At 38.1% G+C, this 25,412-nt stretch overlaps 1 protein-coding gene across 2 annotated transcripts in view; it reads left to right on the forward strand.

The window, feature by feature from the left end:
* Positions 1-17,768: 17,768 nt before the first annotated feature.
* Positions 17,769-25,412, forward strand: part of MLLT3 (MLLT3 super elongation complex subunit) — a 151,815-nt gene continuing 144,171 nt past the window's right edge. Inside the window, exons 1-2 of one of the 2 annotated variants that reach the window (XM_058171411.1) lie at positions 17,769-18,337; positions 19,650-19,830. In XM_058171411.1, coding sequence (XP_058027394.1) covers positions 18,326-18,337; positions 19,650-19,830 — 193 coding nt within the window. In that variant the 5' untranslated portion in view covers positions 17,769-18,325. Of the gene's footprint in view, positions 18,338-18,800; positions 18,848-19,649; positions 19,831-25,412 lie in introns of those variants that run through there. The other variant, XM_058171413.1, reaches the window with a different exon arrangement.

Below are 25,412 nucleotides of genomic sequence, written 5' to 3' on the forward strand. Positions count from 1 at the left end.
ATTGGCCAAGTGTGATTGGACACACAAGGAATTTGTCTTGGTGCATATGCTCTGAGTGTACATAAAAGAAAAGATACGTTCATCAAGGTTCATCAAATAAGTATTCTATGAATTTTGTCACCTTCACTTGACAAATTCACATTTTTAATAGTTGTATATTTATTTACAATCAAAATTAATAAAATCACAAACATAACATCAAACAAGAAGTTAATATAATAAGAATCAAACAATTAGTAAAATCAATAAAGTTAGGAAATGAATAAACATTTCCAGTATTAAAACCAAAGCCCTCTGATGACTGTTACAATTAAAAAAACCTTGGCAATCTACTCAGATGTTTCTGGAGATGGTTCCACTAATTTCTTAAATTTCTGCAAAAGATAAAATATGAAAAATATTTAAAAACAAGAAAAAAGGAAGAAAAAATAGGGAAGGGGAAGATGCAAAAAAATAAGGGAGGGGGAGTAAAAAAATAACTTTCAACTTTTTTCAGTATAGTTACCAAAATAAAATACATTAAACTTTTAATCTGAAATTCAATATTATGCAACATTTCTATAATTATAAACAATATAATTGTCAATTTCCAAAATTAATATAGCAATTCTAGCAAAAAGTCCAAAATCCAGGCAGAAACAAACAAGTTTTCTTTAATGTAGTTAATTTTTCCTTTTTACAGGTGAAGTCAAGCCCTTAAGAGCAAAGTACAACTCAGATTCACAATCAATGATCATTATTGTATTTATTGTCAAGAAGAGGAATTAATAGCATTAATTAATTAATTAAATTATGAATATGGGTATATAACACCTTCTCTCGAACACCTTTTTCCAAAATGCAAAACTGAAGGGCTAACCCTCTTTTTTCATAAGCTTGACACTGAAATATCCATCTGTTTGTATTGACATATTCTTATTTTTCCCCCAGCCTCAGTGTCAGCCCTGAGATCACACCCACAGATAAATTTTATTTATTTAGCAATTTTTAAAACCATGGATGGTGTACAGATAAAACATAAAACCATAAAATCAGTATATATAAAGTTTAAATTTTAAAGGAAAGGATGAATTAAAATCAGCGTGAAAGTAAATTAAAAGGCAGAGGGAGACATTTCAGGGTGCTAATCAGCCCCAGAGGTGCATGCTCTTATGTGAACCCCAAGCAAAGTGTTGTGTCTGCACCCCCCGAGCTGGGCCTGCTGCCAGAAAGTGACTTGGAGCCAGGCCTGCTGCCAGAAAGTGACTTGGACAGTGAGGGGGAAGGGCCATCAGGACTTACCTTGGGAGCACCGGCTTCCCTGGCTCAGCTCCAGGAGCCAGAAGCAGGTCAGGTGGAAGAAATAATGAGGCCTCCATCCCCTGACTCTTCCCCCCCCAGGCCACACCTGCAGACCCAGCTGACAGCAATCAGGCTTGGTTGAATCCTAGGTTTCGTAGGCAAGAGAGGAGGGAACAACAGAAGCAAGGGTGGGGCAGGCCTAGGAAGTGCTGAATCATGGAGCCACACCCCACAGGATATAAAAGGCAGCGAGAGCTGGTGTGTCTCTTTTTAACAGGCAAATCCACTGATTGATTAGAGCTGAAGTTTGTGACTCACCAGCGTCGTGGAAGATAATGAGGGCTCTTGGCAGACGCTGGCTCTTTTGCCCCCAGAGCTGATAGTGCCGGCTAATTAAGCCATCATTCGGACGGAGGCGGAGGAGGACAGAACACAAAGCCACAGAACTATGTTTTCACGCCTTTCTAAAAGGCCAGGAGAGCAGTGGCCTGCCTCATCTGGGATGGGAGGGGAATTTTCCACAGGGTGGGGGCAATAGCCAAGAGGCCTCTTTTCCCGGACTACCACCAGGCAAAATTCTTTAGCTGACAGGGTCCATAACATACCTTCCTGCCTGACCGGATGGGATGAGCCAATGTAATCAAATACAATCCTGAAGGTAACATGGCGCCATGCTATGGAGGGCATCAAATGGCAACAAGAAGTTATTCAGGTTACATGATGTCAGCAAGTTGGAAGCAAATGATAATACACACATGTAGATGCTGTGACTGATATATTTATGTCACTTTTCAGGATGGAAATATATGAGGGCAACATTTAAGTATACTATACTTCTGTATTAAAAGCACTGAAGTGCTTTTGTGGTGAAAGGATTTTCTGGTAACATCAGCATTGCCCTGGGAACACCCAGTTAAGGGCTCCTTTTGTGTCCTTGTAAAGTTGCCCACCGAAATGATCCTAATTTATCTTTTTGCAGTTGCCCACTTTCGAACCACTAGATTGGCAGGAGCTGGAGTGTGTGATGGGAGCTCACCCCACCCTACAGCAGCAGCAGGTTTCAAATGTAAGCCTCCCAATCATCAGCCCAGCATTCTAACCTCATGAGCCTCCACACTCCTACAGCATTTGAGCGATCTCGCCATGTGTATCTTGACATCTTGTCGCAGAGGTTTCCTGCAGATGCTGCTGAGTTTAGCATCTATTATTGAATAAAACATTGCTGGCTGACTTCATATATTAAGCTAAATCAACTGAGCTATCAATCTATGTAGACATCATAGCAGGAAGTTTGATGTTTAATGTAGTGCATGAACCTGTATACTACTCAGAATCTCCAGAGATGGAGTGGCTTATAAATTATATTAAATCAACCACCCAACTCAACATACACAATATGATGCATAATTTGATCAGAAAACATTATATATTTCATTTTCGATATTACAATTAGTCAAAAGACTACAGAATTAATACAAAGTGTTGTTAATTAGTTACTACAAATTTTGCTGCCATAGGGTGCTAGTCTGTTTAGGTCACTCTTGGGTGCTATCCGGGATGTACTGCAGGGGGAAAACTACCAGAAAGACACCACCCCAAAAAGACAAGTGGCAACCTGAGGCATCATCTGTAGCCTTCTCACATTACTGCTGTCACTTTGCAATCAGGCATCACATTCAGGCAGAACCAGCACCGGCAGGGGTTCAATTGTCTGTACAAAATGCCATCACTTTTCCCACCGAAGTGGTACCTATTTATCTACTTGCACATAACATGCTTTTGAAGTGCTAGGTGGGCAAAAGTTGAGGCAAGTGATGGGCGCTCACTCCGCCAGAAGGTGCTAGGACTCAAACCGCAGGAGCAAAGGCCATCTCCAGTGTCTTTAAGCCACTGAGCCACTGCGTTATGTTATGTTTTGTTATAAGAGAACAAAATTTATGAGATTATTACATCGACAAAAATAATTGCCTGGATAAAGAATTATATAATAGTTCTGCCACAAATAACACTTTCTCCAGCCAGGTGCTCTCCATGAATAATAGCCTACAATGACCATGCATGCTGGGAATGATGGGAGTTATATATGGAAAGATTTTCAGAATTTCCATAGTCAAGGGTCTTGTTTGTTCCTAAAAATAGGGGAAACTAAAAGACTACCACATTTTTCTCTCTATAGTAGTTATAGCTATTAAATTCAGCACGTAATTCAAAAAATACATAGGATAATTGATTTTTGAACAGAGTAGAAGCCAACAGTTATGATTATTTTAATCCAGTCAAAATAGCATTAGAAACAGATTAGACCGAAGGCCCCTCGGTTATTATATGTATGGTGGCTGAAGGAAATAATTTGTTGAGTCAGCTTTGTATTTGTTATGCTGTATTTTCTCCAGGGAATAATGTTTTTGAGGCAACCAGAAGTCAAATGCATCCATGTAGGTGTCTCAGGAGGACTGCCAAAGCTTTTATTATTTGTCACTAGGGGACTATAACATTTTATTTATTTATTTGTTTAAAAAAGGTCCACAGCTAATCTCTTACGCGGCTAGACATATTTACAACCTTTATATTTATTCCCTGTCATCTAGCTCTCCTATTAAACTGGGAAGATAATTAATAATAATAGCATATATAGCAGAGCTGGGCTGAAAAAAATCTAAATAATTACAAGATAATCACAAAAAGGCAAAGTTTTCTTTGCTGCCATCTTGATTTTTGCAGCTCAGATTTCATAGCCCTCAGATATGTTGTTATGACTGATGATTACTGATTATCATCCTGGTGACCCAGTCTAATGGGACAGCTAGAGCACCCGGAATTTATGAGTCAATGTTCAAATCCAGCCAACTGGGTTAATTCAGTAAACCAAGGGCTGGGATGTTGTGTGATCATAACCATATTGTAGAATTAGGGATAGGACTTAGGCTTCATGTAATTGTTTTGGTTCATCAAAGAATGAATTATTTCGTAGTAGATGTGCCCTACTTTCACTTGGAGAGGAATTATTTGACAGAAAGAGAATCCACTCGGCAAATGCAAATCTTCCTTGTGTTATATTCTTATGGGAGATTATTTTTACTTCCTATATACTGTACTTCCGAATTGCAGTCATCAACCTGCCATAAAAATTTTGTAGGGGGCCATCTGAGTCTCCCTATTTCTAGAAGTTGTTATGAAATAGTTTCTGGATTGCAATCCACCTGATTTATTGACTGTTTTACACTGCATGCCTCATTAATTTTGATGTCTCTTGAATGACAATGGCTGTTCGGGATCATGCTGCCTATACAACAGTGCATATGTGTGCATTTTGTTTTGTGGGTTCGGTTTAAGATACAGAAAATAGAAAGCCTCCAGAATCCCAAAGCAACTTAAAGACCGTCTGTACCATTTTAATGTTCTTTGGGCCCAAAGATATTTTAATCAAAAATGTAATGGAGTAGATGGATTTTTTTATAACAAGAATTGCCAAATTTCAATTCAGTAAAGACAGCCTCTCTTGAGTTAAAAGTAGATGATACCATCTCATTTTACAAAGGAAATAGACTAATCTGCTATTTCTGTGCTATCTTTCTAAGCAAATTGTTTCTAGCATTCATGGATAGCATTAAAACTACATTGATCATAATTACGGACCACAGGAGTTAAATTAGTTATAAAGATTGGCTTATTGGTTTTACTGATGCTTCTCATTCATTAGCTAATTTGGATGTACAGGTAGTCCTCCACTTACAACAGTTCATTTAGTGACTGTTCGAAGTTACAGTGGCACTGAGAAAAGTGACTTATGACCATTTATCACAGTTGCAATGTTTGCAGCTTCCACATGATCATGTGATCAAAATTCAGATTCTTGGTAACTGGTTCACATTTATGACCATTGCTGTGTCTCAAGGTCATGGGAATCACCTTTTGCAACCTTCTGACGAGCAGAAGGAAAGCCAATGGGAAGCCAGATTCACTTAGCAACCAGGTCACAAACTTATCAACTGCAGTGAGTCACTTAACAACCGAGGCAAGAAAGGTCATAAGACTGAGGCAAAATTCACTTAACAAATTCTCACCCAACAAAAGAAATTTTGGGTTCAGTTGTGGTGGTAAGTTGAAGACTACTTGTACTGCACAGAATCTGCATTATCGTTTAAATTTTCATCGTTTCTTCCATAATAATTTTAAAATGCAGTGCGAAAAGAAAACAGCAAGCTGGATAACAATAAAAAATGAAATAAACTGAATTGATCTATTCAAATTTCTTTTAGCCTGCCGGGTGCCTCTTTTCTTGTCCATGGCCATTTTTGCTGACTCCTTGCCACATCAAGAAGAGTTTTGTTATTCATGTGCTGTCTTTCCCCAACAAACCCATCCCATTGTTTGCAGTTGGGAACCAAAACAGTTACCGGTATATTGCTGATCCAAGATTTGTATATCTATTTTTAAACAGAACTATTCACTGAATGGGGAGGATTTGCCAATAGCCTCATTGGCCTCTCACCCTTGCTGCCTTCTCAAAGTGACCCTGTGGCAAAGAGGCAGCTTGCTAGGGAGTGTCACACACACATACAAAGGGAGATTTCAGACATGCCATAGAAAGAAATTTTAAGGCATCTTTTTCACTGATAATGGGCATGCGTAAAAGCGCACATAAAGGAATGTGGATTTAAAATTGCCTTTAAGCCCCTTTAAAGGGGGCTCATTCTATGTTAAACTGACTTTTAATCATCCCTATTGCTCTTTTCCCCATAAAACTACAGATTTGGTTGTAGGATTTTTCTTACATTAACAGATACCCTTTCTTTTTTGATCACTATTAAATTCATTTTCTTCATTTCATTTCATTCCTTTATTGCTTCCTTCCTAGAAGAAGCCTGGAGCAATTTTCAAGAAAACAATAACAAGCCATCTTTATCAAAATCATAAAACCAGTGATGCCCCCAAACCAGTAATTTCAAAAATTAAAACAAAGTTAATTTTAAAATAATAGAAAAGCTAGAAAACAGGCAATCTACAAACAGACTTATACTAGAATAGCTATTATCGTGAAAATACCTTTGAGAATCTACAATTCTCAAAGGCTTCTATAGTTTTTCTGATCAGGTGGAAAGGAGAAATATTGCTAAGCATTAACATATGGAGCACTGTGCCCATATTTCTGGATGACTACAGAAATACGACTACTTATGACCACAAACGAGCCCAAAATTTCTGTTGATAAAGTGAGACATTTGTTAGGTGAATTTTGCCCCATTTTACAACCTTTCTTGCCCCAGTTGTTAAGTGAATCCCTGCAGTTGATATGTTAGTAACCTGGTTATTAAATGAAACAGGCTTCCCCGTTTACTATGCTTGTCAAAAGGTTGCAAAAGATTATCATGGGACCCTGGCCGGGACACAGAAATGGTCATAAGTAGGAACCAGTTGCCAAGCATCTTAATTTTGATCACACAATCCTGGGGATGCTACAAAAGATTGCAACCAGTGGTGAAATCCAAATTTTTTTACTACCGGTTCTGTGGGCATGGCTTGATGGACATGGTGTGGCTTGGTGGACGTGGCAGGGGAAGGATACTGCAAAATCCCCATTCCCCCCCCATTCCTGGGGGAAGGATATTGCAAAATCTCCACTCCCATCCCACTCTGGGGCCAGCCAGAAGTGGTATTTGCCGGTTGTCTGAAATACTCAAAATTTCCGCTACCGGTTTTCCGAACCGCTCAAAATTTCCGCTACCGATTCTCCAGAACTTGTCAGAACCTGCTGGATTTCATCCCTGGTTGCAACTATGAAAACTGGTCATGTCACTTTTTTCAGTGCCGTTGTAACTTTGAATGGTCACTAAATGAACTGTTGTGAGTTGAGCACTACCTGTACTTTCAACGTAGATATTGACGTAGCCAAAAAGGGGGCCCGCTACTCAAATACCATAAAAATGGACAGAAATCTGCCACAGCCCCTCTCTGGTGACAGTGCTGCTGAAAGGAATGAAGCTATTCCTATCAGCCCAACCTGTTGAGCCTCTCCAGTAATATTTTATTATCAGTCAAATATGGTAGCCATGTTTTTTTCCCTAAAAGGTAAAAGATCAAGCATCCAGAGACTGAAATAGAGCCAGACCACAGTTTCTTGAACTATGTTCTGCAGAAATCGAGTATTTTCTGAATAACTTTAGGATATTCCACAAAGAGTTAATTGGGCATAGGAATTCAAACTTTACTAACCAAATAATTATCCTATCCATAAATGAGATATCTTATAGCTCTCTCTTCATATGTCATACTGAAACACAATCTCCCAGGAGAAAGTCTACAGAAACAGGATTTCTAAGTGAAAAAGCACTGGAAGTCTACTCTTAGATTTTCTTTTATATATCTCACAACAAACATTGAAGAAATACAGTATATCATTATACCCAATATCATATTTTCTATTAAAATTGACATATTAAATAAAAAAGAATAAAGCATATCATCTAAATGTTTTATTTCACTGTTCTCCCTTCCCCTTTCCTTTCATTTTTTTTTAAAGAAACAGTCATGTACTTCATTTTTAAAAATGTATTGTTTGGCGCTGGTCCTAACCTACGCAGCCCTAACATTTACGTCTGAGTACAAGTAATCCCAGATTTACAAGAGTTCATTTAGTGACCATTTAAAGTTACAATGGCACTGACAAAATGTGACTTATGAGTTAGGACGATTTTTCATAGTTACAACCTTTGCAGCATCCACCAGGGTCATGTGATCCAAACTCAGATGCTTGGCAACTGGTTCATATTTAAGACCGTTGCCCTGTCCCAAAGTCGTGTATCCCCCTTTTGCGACCTTTCTACAAGCAAAGTCAAAGGGGGAGCCAGGTTCACTTTATCAATTCTTGGGTTTATCTAGTAGGGCACGTGCATGTACCCATACACACACACACACACGCTGGATCTTACAATTCAGAATGGGCAAGTGCCTATAGTACAGATATACATGCTTTGCGGGTTAGTTTTGCATATCGTGCTAGAACACATGCTACCAGAGGTAGATTTCAGCAGGCTCTGACCAGTTCTGGAGAACCGGTAGCAGAAATTTTGAGTAGTTCGGAGAACCGGTAAATACCACCTCTGACTGGTCCCGACCCCATCTATTCTCTGCCTCCCAAGTCCCAGATGATTGGGAGGAAATGGGGATTTTGCAATAACCTTCCTCTGGAGTGGGAAGGGAATGGAAATTTTATAGTATCCTTCCCATGCCACACCCACCAAGTCACACACAGAGAACTGGTAGTAAAAAAATTTGAAACTCACCACTGCATGCTACTGTATCTCGACTAAGTCACAACTACCTGGAACCATCATAGACCAAATGTTTGGTTCACCCAAAACCATAAATTAAAATGTAGTTGACTAGTATAGCCCTATAAAATGTGCTTAGTTATTTTGTGGTTAAGTGTGCAAATAAAGTCACTGTATATCCCTCTTCCTAGACAATGGAAGAAATATAAATTGATAGCATTTTGTTCTGCTTTAATCCAGGTGCTTTACATTGCCACATTATTGCAATGCATCCGGCTTGAAAATCTATGACATTAAACATTGTACAGAAACTTTACAGTGTGGGTGTGTTTATTAATGCATACCTTTTTATATCTTTGTTGAAATTGAGTCAGATGAAAATAGATTAACTGCACAGCTGGGAAATCTAGCTGAGTTTGAGATAGGTTTTTAACATTATAGTCCTGGCTGGGAGGGGAAAAACATTTAGCCCATAATTAGCTATCGTAGCTGCTTACTCAGCCTAAAAATGACTGAGGATGATATTTAGATCATTAGAATCATTTTTTCAAGCTGGAAAAGATGCACAATTCCCAGAGACACAAGAAGGGTAATAAACTATAGAAAAAAGTGAATAGCGACTGTCAGAGAAAATCAAGCGATGTATTATATACGCGGGACAGGAATCCGATTCTGTTAACAGGAGTTTCACAGGAAAACCCATATTTGTATGCTCAATTATTTTAACTAGGAAAAACTCAGCAATTAGGTATCGATGCTTAAATTGCACTTGAGGAGAAGTTGCAGCCTAAAAATAGCACATCACTTCCAAACTACTGACATCTGCTAACAGCAAGACAGTTTAAGCCTTAGAAGCTGTTTTAAATCACCTGAAGGAAAAGAAAAATTCCCTATATATGTAGCATGCATAACTACGGCCCACACTACTTAATATGCAAGCTTTTCTTCCCCAAGTCTTCTCTTATTTACTAGGATAATTAAAATTATTTGCTCTGGTTCTTGGAAGAGACCTTTTTCAGACTGACAGACTCGGTAATAAAATATTACTTCCTTTCCCCCCCCCATTGTTTTTCTTCTGAAATCAAAGGTCCATAAAAGGGAGTTTACCGTGAGCTCAAATATTTTAATGTTAGGTATTAACAGATCAGTTTTACTCGAGAAGAGTAATAACCTATCTATCCTGTTAAGTACTGAAACATATTTTGGGGTGGGAGGGGATAATTTACATGAAGTTCTGAAGCATTATTTTCCTATACAGGGAGTCTTTGACTTACAACAGTCCATTTAGTGACCACTCAAATTTACAATGGCACTGAAAAAAAGTGACTTATGACCATTTTTCACACTTATGACTGTTGCAGCTTCCTCATGGTCACGTGATTTAGATTCAGATGCTTGACAATTGGGTCAGATTTATGATGGTTGCAGTATCCTAAGGTCATGTGATCCTCTTTTGCAACCTTCTGACAAGCAAAGTCAATGGGGAAGCCAAATTCACTTAACAACCAATTAATTTAACATCTGCAATGATTCACTTAATAAATGTGATGAGAAAAGTCATCAAATGGGGCAACAGTCACTTAACAAATTTCTCACTTAGCAACATAAATGCTGGGCTCAATTGTGGTTGTAAGTCAAGGACTACCTGTACTAAGCTTGTCCAGCAGGAATAGGAGGAGAGGTCATTTTACTAGACTTTTACTAAGACTAAGGAATGCTTCTGGCATTGGCTTTTATGGACCACATTGAAATGGCCACCGGATATTCCCCACAATAGATTTGTTAGTGTTTCAGCTATCACAAGATGCTTGTCTTTATTTTCACTGTAAAAGACTAGCATGGTTACTCCCAAAGTGAAGAAGGTGTGGAACAGAATCAAATGCCTTTATACATGTATTTCTATCCAAGCCGTAAACAAATTATAAAATCCCTTCCCGCCCCTATAGTGGGTGGTATGCATGTTCCTCAATATCGGGTCCTCTACATTTGTGGGATTCAGCCAGTTCGCACCACTTTGGGTTGTTAACTTTCTGAGCAGTTTGATGAACTGGTTGTTGGAAGAAATCATTAGGGCAGAGAACTGCTTGTTAAATTATTTGAATCTCACCACTGGTATGCTATGAACCTAACCTGGGAGTTTCAAGGTTCTGCACAATATCTTAGCTGTTCCTAAGACATCACTCTTCTGGACAGACAGTTCTGATGTCCTTCATGGGATCTTTTGGAGTCTCTGTCCCAGCTTAGGAGTCATGGATCCAAGTGCTCCCACCACAATTGGTAAGAGCACTTGGGACCCTGTCCTACCACATACTTTCTAGTTCCTCCATCAGATTCTGGTCCTTCTCCAGCTTCTCATGTTCCTTCATCCTGATTTTGCTGTCACTTAATACCACTAGATCTATCACCACTGCTGCCTTCTAATTCTACTACCATGATATCTGATTGACTGGCCAGTATCTGTCCGGATTTGGAAGTCCAACAGACCCATTACATTTCACAAAATAACTTCTGTGGAATCTCCCATCTGAACTTGAGAGGGTCTGTCTAGCCCAAACACCGTGCAGATGTTCCTGTATATAATGCCAGCTGCTTGGTTGTGCCAGTGTATGCTATTTTTGATTGCATCTTACACCCTGCCACTATATGTCGAACTGTCTTTGAGGCCTCTCTGCATAGATTGCACCTTGAGTCCTGACTAGTTTGGTAGACCCCTGCTTTTCTTGGATCTGGTGCATAGCAGCTGTTTCTGTGCTGCTATGATCAATGCCTCAATGTTGTTTTATAGTTGAGCCCTTTCCATCTATTGGTAGGCTTTCTCAATGTGGGCCATCTCAACTCTCTGTTGATTACAAATATCTATATCTACAGCAAGGGTGAAATGCTGCCGGTTCGGATCAGATCGCTCGATCCGGTAGCGTTCTTGGCTGGTGGTTTGGAGAACCGGTAGCAATCACAATGCAAGGCTCCACCCACTCACCTGTCATTATTTCCTGGTTTTGTACCCTCTCTGCATGCGCAGAAAGGTTTTGCGCATGCACAGAGGATGTGCGCGCACATGTGACATGTACGTGTGTGTGTGTGTGCACTCCCAAACCAGTAAGGAAGGAAAGTAGATTCACCGCTGATCTACAGTATATCTATATCTCTATCTCTCTATCTCCTATCTCTCTATCTCTCTATCTAATCTATCCCTCCATCTATCTACTTGAGGCAGTGAACATATCTAATACTTCTTCTTTTTCCTATTTTCCCCACAACAGCAATCCGTGCAGTGTATTTGGCCGACAGTGAATGCCTTGAGTCACCCAGCTAGTTTTCATGCCTAAAGCAGGACTAGAGTTAGGATTAGAATTTAGAGCGTGCATAATGAACATTAAAAAGGGGTAGAGCTTTAATTGCATAATCACAGCTTCTAACTTAATTTTTTTTTTACCTCTCCGCAGATACTCTAATCTCAGAATACTTAACAAGAGTGTTTCCATGATAGTCTAGGAAACAGTAGGCACAGATTTTCTGTGATGATCAACCTATTTTTACTGAACTACCAAAAACTGGATTTTCAAATAATGCTAACTAAAAACTTGGTTGATCTGTTTTGTTTTTTTAACCATTGTTTATTGCATGACATACGAACCCATTTGTTAAATCTCAGACACCAGTAATATGGATACAAAATAGAGTGGCTTAGTGATGCATGGCTACGTTGTGGTCTTAAATTAGTGGTGGGTTTTAATTTTTTTTACTACCAGTTCTGTGGGTGTGGCTTGGTGAGCATGGGATGGCTTGGTGAGTATAGCATGGCTTGGTGGGCATGGCAGGGGAAGGATACTGTAGAATCTCCATTCCTTCCACACTCCAGGGGAAGGTTACTGCAAAATCCCCATTTCCTCAAAATCATCTGGGAATCGGGAAGCAGAGAATAGATGGGGGCGGGGCCAGTCAGAATTTTTACTACCGGTTCTCTGAACTACTCAAAATTTCCACTACTGGTTCTCCAGAACTGGTCAGAACCTGCTGAAACCCACCTCTGTCTTTAATGTATACTCATATTTTATGTGTGTATTGGATGTCATGTGAAGTATCTCCAGACACATACAACAAATGCATTATAATACAATATAAGGTAATTTGAGACTTGTAAGTAGCAGTAGGCATAAGATGTTAAAATGTACATGTGATTGAAAATATTTCCGGCAATGGCCTATTGTAATTGTAATATGCACGTGCATTACATTGTGCATAAGGATTTTCAGAGGTACAACCAAATTGACTATATAGCGACCTTGAGGTCACAAGTGGGTCTGCTTTGTTTTTGCACTATAATTTGTACCATGTGAGCTTTGCAACTATGTGCAGCTATAAGAAAAGCATAATCTCAACCATAAGTTGAAATAGGCTTGATAAATGTGGCCTGAGTACCAACATCCACAAATATGCATTGAAGTATTCCTAACCACTTGAAAAACTATTGCCTGGATTCTGCTTTTAGAGTATGCATATATGTAGGTATTGTCTTAATAGCAAATTGCTCTAAGTGACTAACTATTGCATTAATTTAGAGGTCAACACATCTTCATGGTGAAACTTAGACTGACCAAGAGCTGTAGGGTCCTTTGGAAGAGGTCAAGTGAGGACAAAAGTTCAAAGATTGTTTACGCCATCTGCTGGCTGAACATATTATTTCCCATTGTTACGGATACAGGATAAAAACAGAAACCTTGGATTGTTTTTAAATTATGGATTGCAAATTGTAATAGCAAGATGGGAAAGTGCTCGCCCAAAGCATGGGGGAAATATTGCTTACTGCACTACAAACATGTATGTATATATATGTGTATGTGTGCACATGAATGAATGAGTTAACTTTTGCAAATAATATAAATACCTTTCTCTTCCCCAGCCCAGAAAATTGTGCTACATAATTTAAACCAACAGCAATTAAAAAAAAAAAAAACAACTTTTCAAAATCTTTCAAAGGATGCCACAGTGCAATGAGTGATGATAAAAGCAGTTCTTAAATATTATTAGATGTGCCATTTTCCTCCTCTAATCCATCATCACCAATTGCATTTATTCAATTAGTACATTCTTTGAATTTTTCTTTCCCTTTGTTTCTTAAGGTATGTTTTCTGGGTTCACAATGAGTCTCTAACTTTGCCTGTGTAATTAGAATCTTTCCAACCTTTACCTTCCAAACCTTTGCACATTGTTTGTTTTTCATTGTAGATCTTTTTCAGGGTGAGGTTTGCAGAGTCCATCAAAGAGGAACACAAACAATCCATTTTACAAGTTGTAAGAAGCAGTTTTATTTTTAAAATATCCTCTATTGTATATTCAAAGCAAGAACTACTCTTATTATTCTTTCCAACTGCAAATCTTCAATTAAATAATATAAGGTTGGCTTACTGATTAATATATTTCAGCAGCTTATGTCATTTTACTCAACACAAATGTCAGGGATTATAATTTATGCTGCAGTGGTTAACTGTCAGTCAATGGGAAGACTTCTGGAATCACTGTATAGTAATGAAGACATGAAGACATCCAAAAGGTTTCCATTAGAAATGCCTTCTCTACAACTACCACCATGGCTGATCCATCAAATAGAAAGGTCTGACTTAAACTGAACACCCTTAATTTTAATAAGTTGAGACTCTAGAAAGAGTGTAGAGAAGAGCAACAAAGATGATTAGGGGACTTATTATGAAGAACGGTTGCAAGAACTGGGTATGTCTAGTTTAATGAAAAGAAGGACTAGGGGAGACATGATAGCAGTGTTCCAATATCTCAAGGGCTGCCACAAAGAAGAGGGAGTCAAACTATTCTCCAAAGCACCTGAGGGTAGAACAAGAAGCAATGGGTGGAAAATAATCAAGGAGGGAAGCAACTTAGAACTAAGGAGAAATTTCCTGACAGGTAGAACAATTAATAAGTGGAACGATTTGCGTCCAGAAGTTGTGAATGCTCCAACACTGGAAATTTTTAACCATTTGTTAAAAATTGGGTAACCATTTGTCTGAAGTGGTGTAGGGTTTCCTGCCTGGGCAGGGGGTTGGACTAGAAGACCTCCAAGGTCCCTTCCAACTCTGTTATTCTATATTCTAATTTCAAGTATTGGTGTTAAAACTTATTTGTGTACTCACTTCTACAAGCAAAGTTCAATATTGTGTGAACAGGCTTATGTACACCAAATGGACTTTTCTCTCTTTCCTTGGCTACCCCTATAATCTCTCAGCATAGGTGAAGGCAATACTCCCAACAAATAACTTGGTAAGAGCACAACCGTGTGTAGCTTCAGCAATAGTGCTATTGCGATATCACATATCACTGTCTGCTGAATTCAGTTTGGGATGTTGAACCCTACACAACTGCTTCTTCCTTGCCTGCCCCCATTCTCTCTTTTAATTCTGTATTGCTGAGGAAAGCAATATTTATTTATTAGAAAGGCTTCAATATACTTTCTGACTGAATGAGTACATAGGCTAAGTCAGAGATGCACAATTTCAATGGTCCTGAAAGCTTCAGTAGGGTTTGTGTGGTTTCTTGAGATACAATTTACAAAAGTAGAGTGGGCAGATTTTGGAAGTTTTAAAGGGCAAAATGGTTACCTTAAGTATCTGCCAGGTTTGACATCCATCTTACTTCATAAAACTTCCCATCCTCAAATGGAGAAAAACGACCAAAATATTCGGTGCCAGAAAGCCAGCCACTGACTTTCTTTCCAAAAAAGACATCCTGCTAAATTTTAAAGAAAAAGTTTTAAAGAATAATCTTTAACATCGCCAAAATAATATAAAGCATCAGCTTAATTTTTTAAAAACTACACAGAGTTCTACTTGGGCCCAAAAGCTGTTGTTTATTTCCCATGTTTACATCCAGCCACTCTTCCATTACAGTGTTTAGGAAACCTGTATTTTGTTATCAATTAAACTGTTTACAGTACTATGAACAAAAACTTCTTCGCTACAGTGTAAGTATGTCCACTCAATATTCTAGATCTAGTAGTACTGAATGGAGTACTTTGGAGTACTTTGCTTACGCTTATTCCATCCTTCCCAGTTAAAAGTGTACAAACCCAATGAGATTGAGAAGGTCCCATCAAGAAATGATTTGGGGACTTTAAGAAAATCCCATAAGAAAAATTCAGAGACTACAAGAACTTTCATTGATTTATTTGGCTCTAATATCCATTGTTTTGATAGATCAGAAAATCTGTTCCAACTCTCAAGGGGACAATCTAGAAGACCCTCCCTTCGAAACACTATGGGACTTACTGTACATACACTGTATATAGCATTGCATTGCAGGGATGGCACTGAAAAAAAAGAAAAGTGTTAGAATTCTCTCCCTACTCCCCTTTCTTTCTCAGAAAAACTTGTACTTGGATTCCCCAAGAAGGAGATAACAAAGAATAAAACATTTAAAGTCCATAAAACATTTTAAAAATCAAATCATCTTTATTAAGACCAGTGAAAATTTCACAAAGTAAGAAAACTTTTATTGTTTATAAAACTTATATATAGGTTTTGAATTTATTATGTGGCTGGACGCTAAACATTAAGAAAAGAAGCTTCACAGAAGATGAGCAAAAGAGGTTGTTACACAGCAATCTAGAGAATCCTAATCTATGTTTATCGTAAAATGGAACGAGGAGTGATATTATTTAAATTTCCAGTTAAATAAAGGATATGGCATGTTTAAAATCACAGTAAGGCACAGAATTAGAGGTTTATGGTTGTTGTCTTGTTAAAAATATGAAAACCAAGTGTTCTGTATGGACTCTATCAGTGACTGAAACACACAGGTTTCTTATTATAAGGCCACATGAGAAGTGAAAAAAAAGATGTGGCAGTTTTTATGTTAACTAAACTTGAATTAATTTAGGATTGTACATTATAGTTAAATCTATAGGCAGTTTGAGTTTAAAGGACATTTTGGTATTTTACCTGAATAGGAAAGTATTGAATGTAAAGATTGCTATTACCCTATTTTCATCTCATTCCACCTACATGTGCACATATTGCACACTAATCTATCTTGAAGATGTAGCAACAACTTTAGGAAAAGCAGCTATTTCCCTGTTTCTCAAAAATCGAGCCAGATTATTGGTTTTTTTTAAGGATTACAGTTTCTGATTGCTAAAGTGTATCAGGTTTCAAGTACAGTTTATAACCACTGCAGTCAATAATTGATTGCTGTTGCTATTTTTGGGAGTGTTACTTCAGGTCAGAATATATTCAGATTTAAACTTTCATTTTAAGTGTTGTATTTTTTATTTTTTTATTTAATGAAGGGAAGCTGAATGAAGGGTATTCATTTTTTTTCTGTTACATATTCTGTGTGCATCCTTCTAGGATTTCTGGAATTATATGACTCTTGTTACTTTTGGGTATTTTTGGGGGGTAAAACAGAATCCTGTAAGGTGGGTTTAGAGACAACAACCAAGTTCTGCCAGTGGGCTTTGAGCGGGGCATCTCTCCATTCCTTCATTTCTTAACCCATTCATCTCACCAGTAATCCCACAGCTAATTTTATATTGGAACCAATCAATGCCTATTTATTGACATAAAGAACACTAATTGTGATCTAACCAAGAGTTTCTTTGGCTTCATTGATATACATTGATCATTAAAACCAAACGCAGTTACAAGTTGCTTCAACTTTCCAGTCGCACACCTTATTTGATTGAAGGCGTTTGGTTTTCTTCCAGGAACACTTTTTCATTCACTTTTGTACAAAAATGCATACCAACGTCATTCCAGTTATCACTTAAAACGTTAATTGGCAACCGCTGAAGTAATGCAGGAATTCCAAGATGTTTTGAAACACACACACATACACACACACCGTCCTTCCTTCTCCAAGTTCTTATTAAAAAGATCTTTGTCTCCATTAAAACAAAAAAAGGAGGGAAACTCCAGCCGTTTTGCCTCATCACGAAAAAGACGACCCCCACCTCACACCCCCTTTTTTAGCTATCGGCTAAAAAGGGTTCTAGACATACATTCCAGCAGTTTTAATCCGGGTAAAATTAAAAATTATTATTTTATTGTCAAATCCCAGGACTTTTACTTTTTTGTTTTTGGACAGTTTTCGGCTCTCCCACCTCTTTCCCCCCCACCCTCCATTCAATAAACCTGTTACTTTAAGGCGCTGCACGGAAAGTGTGTGTGTGTGTCTGTGTGTGCGCACGACGGGGCGGGGAAGGCTCGCAAGGCTGCGTGCTTCGCACGGCTCCGACCTGCACGCGGGTTTCCTTCAATCTTTTCTTCCGATGATTGATTATTAATATTATTACTATCATTGTTATTCCGGACTCCCGGAATTGCTTTTGATTGGCTTCTCCTTCTTTTCTCTTTTACCACCCCTACTGCCCCCCCACCCACCCCGCTCCTTTTTTCTTTTCCTCTCCCCCCCCTTCTCTCTTTTGGCCCGGTGTTGTATCCATGAGAGTGTCAGGAATTGGCACAGGAGTGCACCAGGGCGCATGCTCTCGGTAGCTCACAGCAGCCAGAGCCGGGGGCTTAGTTTAATAAGGAGCGAGCCGAGCGACAGACAAGGAAGAAGGCGACGGCGGCAGCAGCAGCAACAGCAGCACTATCAGCAGGCGGAAAAAAAAAATTAAAAATAAAAATAACGAGCCCACAGGGCGAAAGCCAGCGAAAGCGTCCGCCATGGGCTTTCCTTTCCTGCGCGCATTCTCCGTTTCTTCATGAATTAGAGCTGAGAGGGTGGGGGCGGGGAGAGCTGAAGACACCCCAAGGCCCCCAGGCATGGCCAATTCGGTGAGTACATGCGAAGAGCGAGCGAGCAAACCCCCCCCCTCTCTCTCGCCCTCCTCCTCCTCCTCCTCCTCACAGCGCTGCCAATTATGTAGCGAGAGGTTGGTGAGAGAGAGAGAGAGAGAGAGAGAGAGAAGGGGAGGGGGAGGAGGGAGCGATTCCTCCAACCCTTCTCTCGTGTGCCGCTTCCTCCTCGTTTCTCTCTCTCTCTCTCTTTTCTCCCCCCCCTCCCGCGAGCTCCCTCTCCCCTCCTCTCCGCGCAGTTGCATGCAGCGCGCGCGCACACACACACACACACACACTGGAGGCGGATAATAATCCAGCCATATTTCTGCAGCAGCAGCAGCGGCAACGGCAGCAGCAACCCGCCTCCGCCGCCGCCGCGCGCCCGGGGAGGTGTGGAGGAGGTGGGGGGAGGGAGGAGGTGGGGCGGCCGGCGGGAGCCGTGAGTAACAGTGTGCAAAGGGGGGGCGGAACTGGCTCTCCGCTCAGGAAGGCGCCCTTCTCAGGATGGTGCGTTTCTCTTCCCCGGCGTGGCTTTTCTGACAGCTGGCGGGCACCCCTTTTCCCACCCTTCCCCCCGATAGTCTTCCTCTTTCTGCGCGTGGCTAGGTGTATAATCTATGTATAATGTGTATATATATTTGCGTGGCGGTGAGACGGAGGCGAGAAGCTCCCGCTCCTGCCAAAAAAAACAAAAAACAAAAATGGGTTTGGAAACTACTTCAATCGCCGCACCTCCTTTCCTTGTTCGGTTCCTTCCTCATCCTCCTCTTCTCCCCTCTGCTAATTGACTCTGCTTCGCCGGAGGAGCGCGTTTCAAACGCAACTTGAAATGCCAGCTCCATTGAAAATCCGATAAGCCCCCCAATATGCAATAATAGTATTGTTTAGTCCGCTGCTCTTTTCCCTTTTTTTTTCTTTTTCTTTTCTTTTCTTTTCTTTTTTGGCACGGCTTCTTATGGGAATGAACCTCCTCAGAAATTCGTTCTCTCCCCCCCCTTATTTTCTTCCCACTTTCCCGTGTCCCCCAACCCCAAATTCTCTACCCAACCCCTGCCTAGAGATTGCATTTTTCCAGCCTGCATTCCGTTACAATCCCGGCTGCTCTCCTCCTGGCAATGTCTCTTTAAAAGTAAGAGAATGGTGTCTCCATAAGCAGGCAGCTATTTTCTTTGTGTGTGTTTTCTTTTTGTCCTTTTCAGGGAACCTTGAAATCTACAGGAGTGGAGTTGAGGGAAAGGGGGAGGTATCCTTGCTTTTTCTCTGGTACTCATTGTTATCCTTCTCTCCCTCTCCCTCTCCCTCTCCCTAGTGTGCTGTTCAGGTGAAACTGGAGCTTGGCCACCGAGCCCAGGTGAGGAAGAAACCCACCGTCGAAGGTTTTACTCACGACTGGATGGTATTTGTTAGAGGACCCGAGCATAGTAACATTCAGCACTTTGTGGAGAAAGTCGTTTTTCACTTGCATGACAGCTTCCCTAGGCCAAAAAGAGGTAAGGCTTCAGGACAAAGGTGTCTCGATTTCTCTTTTAATATGTTTGCTTTCGACTTCCAAACTCCACACTCTGTTTTCGTGGCCTGAAACCCTGGTTATTCTCTGCAAAGGATTGAGTGGGGTAGAGGTGAAGTTTTTTTTCTAGGAAACAGTTTGCCTAATGGAAAATTGGGGATGGACACCTGAGCAGGCAATACTTTTTACCACCTTTGGAGGTTGATGATGGTTCGCTGCAGCTTCTGAGAAATGTCAGAGGGACATGAGCTTCCTTTTACAATGAAGCAACTAATATCTGGGCATTTTCTGTTAATACTATTCATTTGTGAAATGTGTCTGGTTCAGTGTTTGCTGTAGTTTTTGAGCTTTAGTCCTAGCATGGAGGAAAATATTCATTTGTGGTACATGTAGTGTTGCCACTTATTGTTTTCATTTGCAGTGTTCATGGTCCTACCTTTCACTAGAAATAAGCAGAATAATGCTGAGTAATATTGTATGTTTGGTACCCTTTTTACATTTTCTCTTGGATTGTTCTTGGATTGTATGTGTCTTTGTATTGGCAAAGTGTTATCTAAAGTATTGAGTAATGCAAGTTTTAGGATGAATAACTGTTTAGTCTTTGTGCTTATGACCTCCAGTTTGTATTGATTCAGCATGCAGTTAAAAGAAGTCAACATATGACAAAAAAAAAATTGCAAACACTTAAGTGCCTTCAAAACACAGAAGAATGAGAGTGATTTTTCCTTTGATTTCAAGAGGTTTAGGAAGCCTTTATTTTCAATTTTTCATTTCATGACCTCCAAGCTGTTGTCTTGACTGTTTTAGTAGGATTAGTGGAGGTAACAGTAGGAATACAATAAGGTGCTTTGTTTGTGAACAGGTTTGTTTATCTGAGTATGCACAATGGTTAGCAGTTATTGTTTGTCTAATCTTTATTGGCATATAGAACTCCTGTGGTCTTTTAAAATAGCATCCTAATAAATCCATTTTGCTTAGAGGGTTTGAGAATTATTGAAATTGCAGAACTGTGAATCTCTGAAGGGAAAGGATGGGAAGAAACGGGCAGGATCTGTAAGCTTTTTAATCTTTTCAATTTGATTATTTGAAGTATTATAGCATCTTTGGATACCAGTTTCTGTAAGTTATATATTGTTTTCCTCCCCCTTGTTTGATTTTTTAAAAATTCTTGAATGCTTTTACTGAATTATATGTACTATTAAATATTGCTAATATATTGTTATACATAATATATACAATACATACATAATATATATGTTCCATTTTGACTTTTCCCAAAGCCTCCACTGTTTTTCCCAAGATACATATTTGGCTTCAATATGAAAAAGAAATACCTGCCCATACAATCTCTTTTTTAGGTTTGGTTTAATTATTTTTCCTCTGATATGTGTTAGAAATTTGTTTCTGGAAGCTGTAGTGCAGATGTAATTCTCACCAAGAGATGTAAGAAATTTGGATAAAAGTTTCTTTTTGCATTGTAAATGTAGTCATATAATTAACATTCATAGTAAGAAGTTCCTTAGTTTTGTAGTGGAATCCAACCTTTGGTGTAGCTATTCAGATATAAGTCTGTTTAAAAATCAGTGAGACATCCTAATATGAATAGGAATTAAGTCTGAAAATCCTGCATCCATGCTGTTAGAATGGTTTGTGATGATCTGCCTCAATTCCTCAAACTGAATAACTTTCTGTCCAGTCTGAGGAAACATGATTTTTGTAACATAGGTCTGTTGTTGTTGTTGTTGTTGTTGTTAGTGAATATATTCATTATAGTCCAGAATGTGCAAAGATGTGAGTACTTTATACAAGTAGGTAAGTTTCTGCATGTATATACTACATTGATGAGGGTTCTATCTGTTACATTACTTTTGGTAATATAGAATGTGCAACAGGTTGTCCCTTGGTAGCTGTGTTATACACTTAATGGGAGTAAAATGTTAATAGAGGACATGTTTTCCTTAAATTCTGGGTTGCAATTTACGAATTTTCACAGCTTTTGTTTGGTCGTTATTGATGTTTTTTTGTATTTCCTGTCTCATGCAAGACAATTTAGTTGATAAATAGGATTTTTTTTCAGTTGAGGACACAAGCAATGTATAAGTAAAACGTAGATTTCTTGGTGCTCTCTCAGATATTTTCTTTTGCATACAATAAAATATTGATATATTCCACTGTCCCACATTTCTATCCCTATTACTATAAAAGTAATCCTAGAATAATGGTGGGTGAGTGTATATTTATAGTCTGGAACCATTGGGATCAAATTACCATTTATGGAAGTTACTTTGGATCCCCTCTTAAGGGGAAGTGATTGCCTTCTTTTATCAGACACAGTACTCCTTTGAATTCCAGTTGCAGAGGAACCCAAGAAGAACAGTGATGCTGTGCTTTTATCCTGACTGTATGTTCCATTAGCATCTGGCTAGCGCATGTAAATGAAGTGCCAAATTGGATAGACTTTTGGTGTGGCTCTTCAGCATTAACCAGTTGGTTTGCTATGATGTAGTATTTGTCATGTATTTTCTGTTTCATATTTTATAACATACTAGGCCTATCAGATCATAAGTCTTAAAATACTTTTATTTTATTAAGGACTGAGCAATAGCTATTGTCAATATAGTGTTGCAGTAATGTCTTAAGAAGCAGCCTCTTTCTTTTCCTTTCCTTTTTTGTATGGAAATAAACATTAGAAGTAGGTAGCCTGTTACAAAGGCAGATGGGTAAAAATAGAATCTTTAAGGCAATTATTTTGATTAAATGGTTCTTTGTTGAAGTAGTGATGACCAATAAAAATGAAGTATATTTATGGACTAAACCTGTTCAATGGTGAGTTGTTTATATCTGTTTGGCAGATATACTAGAAATAAATGATTAGGTGATACACAAGGAATAAAAAAATAGTAATAGATTAATTATGAATAAAGGGTGCTTTTAATCAAGATTTTGTATTTTTCCTGTTTCATATGATTTTCTCTAACAAAGATTAGTGCATGTTTGAAGTCTAAGCTTACAGAAAACTTAATGGGCTTATATACAAAAAATGCAGAACATCATCATCCTAGAAGACATTGAATAATATAGTCTGTATATACAGAATCTCTGTATTCTTTCTGTTTATACTTTTTGCTGTGTTTCTTCTTCTCATAGAGATGGTCTTAGTCTTCCCTCCAAATGCAGCTGTGTGTTTACAATTGTTTATCATAGCGGGTGAGGTGGATCACAGCTGAAATTTATTTGAAGAAAAGTGTATTGTTCACTTTGAGATTATATATATATATATGAATGATGTAGCAGTACAGGTTCATATACCCCCCCTCGTATATAGTGCTTTTTGATTGAACCATTGACACTAAGTGCATTGTTAAAGGTTCAATTGTGAGTTGGGAATCAAAATAAAATGTGCTATCAATACAAGCAACAATTAATAAGGAGTAACAACCTCCTTTTATTATACCAACAAATTACTTGCTGTTTAGATCATTATCTTAAGCACACAGGTTGAATCAAAAGATAATGCAGCTAACTTACAATGCAGCCACTTCAAAGAAAATTGCTGTTTATGTTTTTCTTTTTCTAATCTGTACTTCATGAATCCATTAATAAATAATCTTTTAGATAACAGCAAAATAAAAATAATGTTTTGCCAGTTCATATAGTGCTCCTGACCATTCTTAAATTCAGAACTGTTGGAATTATATTCATTTATAATGAATATGCAACTGTTACCATGTATGCTTCTCTGCCGTTGTATCATACAAGCTTCTCTGCTGTTGTATCATACAAGCACAAGTTGTTACTAATGCCAGTAATGAAATTCTGTATTCCATGACATCTCACAATCATGGGATGTGGACCACAATTTCCCATTTATCTATTTAAGTCTTACCTGAGGCCATTGCTTTTAGCTCCTGAATATTTAATAGCTAAAATTTTAATACTCACCAGTCCAGCCTAATTATATATTGGTTTGCAATATTTGGATGGCTCTAATCGGTTAGATATCTGTTCGGTAATTAATAGAGATGTTATATAGCCATGGCTAAGAAAGTATCTGATTATGTTTTGTAATTATATTGTTATATTTCTCTCTAAATATTACAAAATGCTTAGGGGAAAATATTAATTTTCAGAGTTGAAGCTAAGATGATTTAATATATATGAGAAATCAAAATAAGAATTTCAATCTTAAGTGAATATTTAAATCCTTAGATTAAATATGTAAATTGATAAAACATGAAAAACTCCATGTTTGTCATATGGGTGAGGAATATATTGGGTAGATGTTACTTGTTAATCAGCTGAATTCAAAACATGTTTTGAATTATGTGACATGGATAATCCCTGACTATAATGAGATATATTTCCAAATATCATCCTAAACTATGTTAAAGTCATTGAAATATAGTATGATAGCAAAAAAAATGGCCAATGAAGCAACATTTAAAACAAAGATGGCATCCACAAAGCATGGTTAATTATTGTGCTGCTAATTTGGTCCATATGATGTATAGGAGTACAAAAAAAATCAGACAAAATAGCATCACTTAAACAGCTTCTGCTGGTGATTCCCCAGATATCTCCGCAATGCTGCAAGATTTTTGTAATGAAAAATCCACCATTTAGTTATAATCATCATATAGCATGTAATTTAAAATTATACATGATAATCAGAAATTAGTAGCTAACTACTTAAAACTATTTGAGAGGTCAATGCTCTTTATTTAAACAAACACAACAAATATTATAAACATAAGCAGCGGTTAGTCCTTGGCTCATTTTCTTTTGTTCCTCACAAGACATTGAAAGAGGTGATCAAAAACTTTTGCTCTGAGCTTTAATTAACAAACATTACCTGTTTTTATTAGAACATATATTAGTAACTAATTGCTTCAAATAGCCAAGCCATAATAAAAATGGTTAACAAAAGTTATAATAGATTATTTAAATTTTTGAAATAATTTTCCCACATCCTTTTAGGACCACCCAGAGATTGTTTGCAAGTCCATAGTTCATAATGATTCATGCATACCATCCTGCCCAGCCATGGTTTAGCATTCTGCCAAACGGGTCCTATGTGTTATATACACATCTAAATATAAATAATTTTACAAATCATGATATTTCTCTATATCCCTTTTGGAAATGAAAACAAAATAAAACTTGCTAAACATGTTTAAACAATGATAAATTTTAATTTAGGTTGATTTAGAATACCGTAGTTCTTTTATTTAAAAAGTGTGCACCTTATGAAAGTGAAATTGTTACATTTCAATAAAATGATGTTAAATTTGTGTATATTTTGTCAAAATGAAGAATTTTACTAGTTCTCTCTAACATGTCATTAATTCTAACTGATTACTTAGAGTTGCATTTATGTATGGTGATTTTCACACCAAGAAAAACATTTTCAATTTGTTCTTGCAACCAATTTGTTTTACTTCTGCTGTAGATTGCTTTCTACACATTTGTCTGGCTTTGGACAAATGGTGGTAATGCATATTGCTATGGTTTTTTGCTTATCAACTATCTTTGATAACGTCTTATCAAAACTAGGCTTGAGAGGTC

This window comes from Ahaetulla prasina, chromosome 2 (assembly GCF_028640845.1).
Source record: "Ahaetulla prasina isolate Xishuangbanna chromosome 2, ASM2864084v1, whole genome shotgun sequence".
NCBI lineage: Eukaryota > Metazoa > Chordata > Lepidosauria > Squamata > Colubridae > Ahaetulla > Ahaetulla prasina.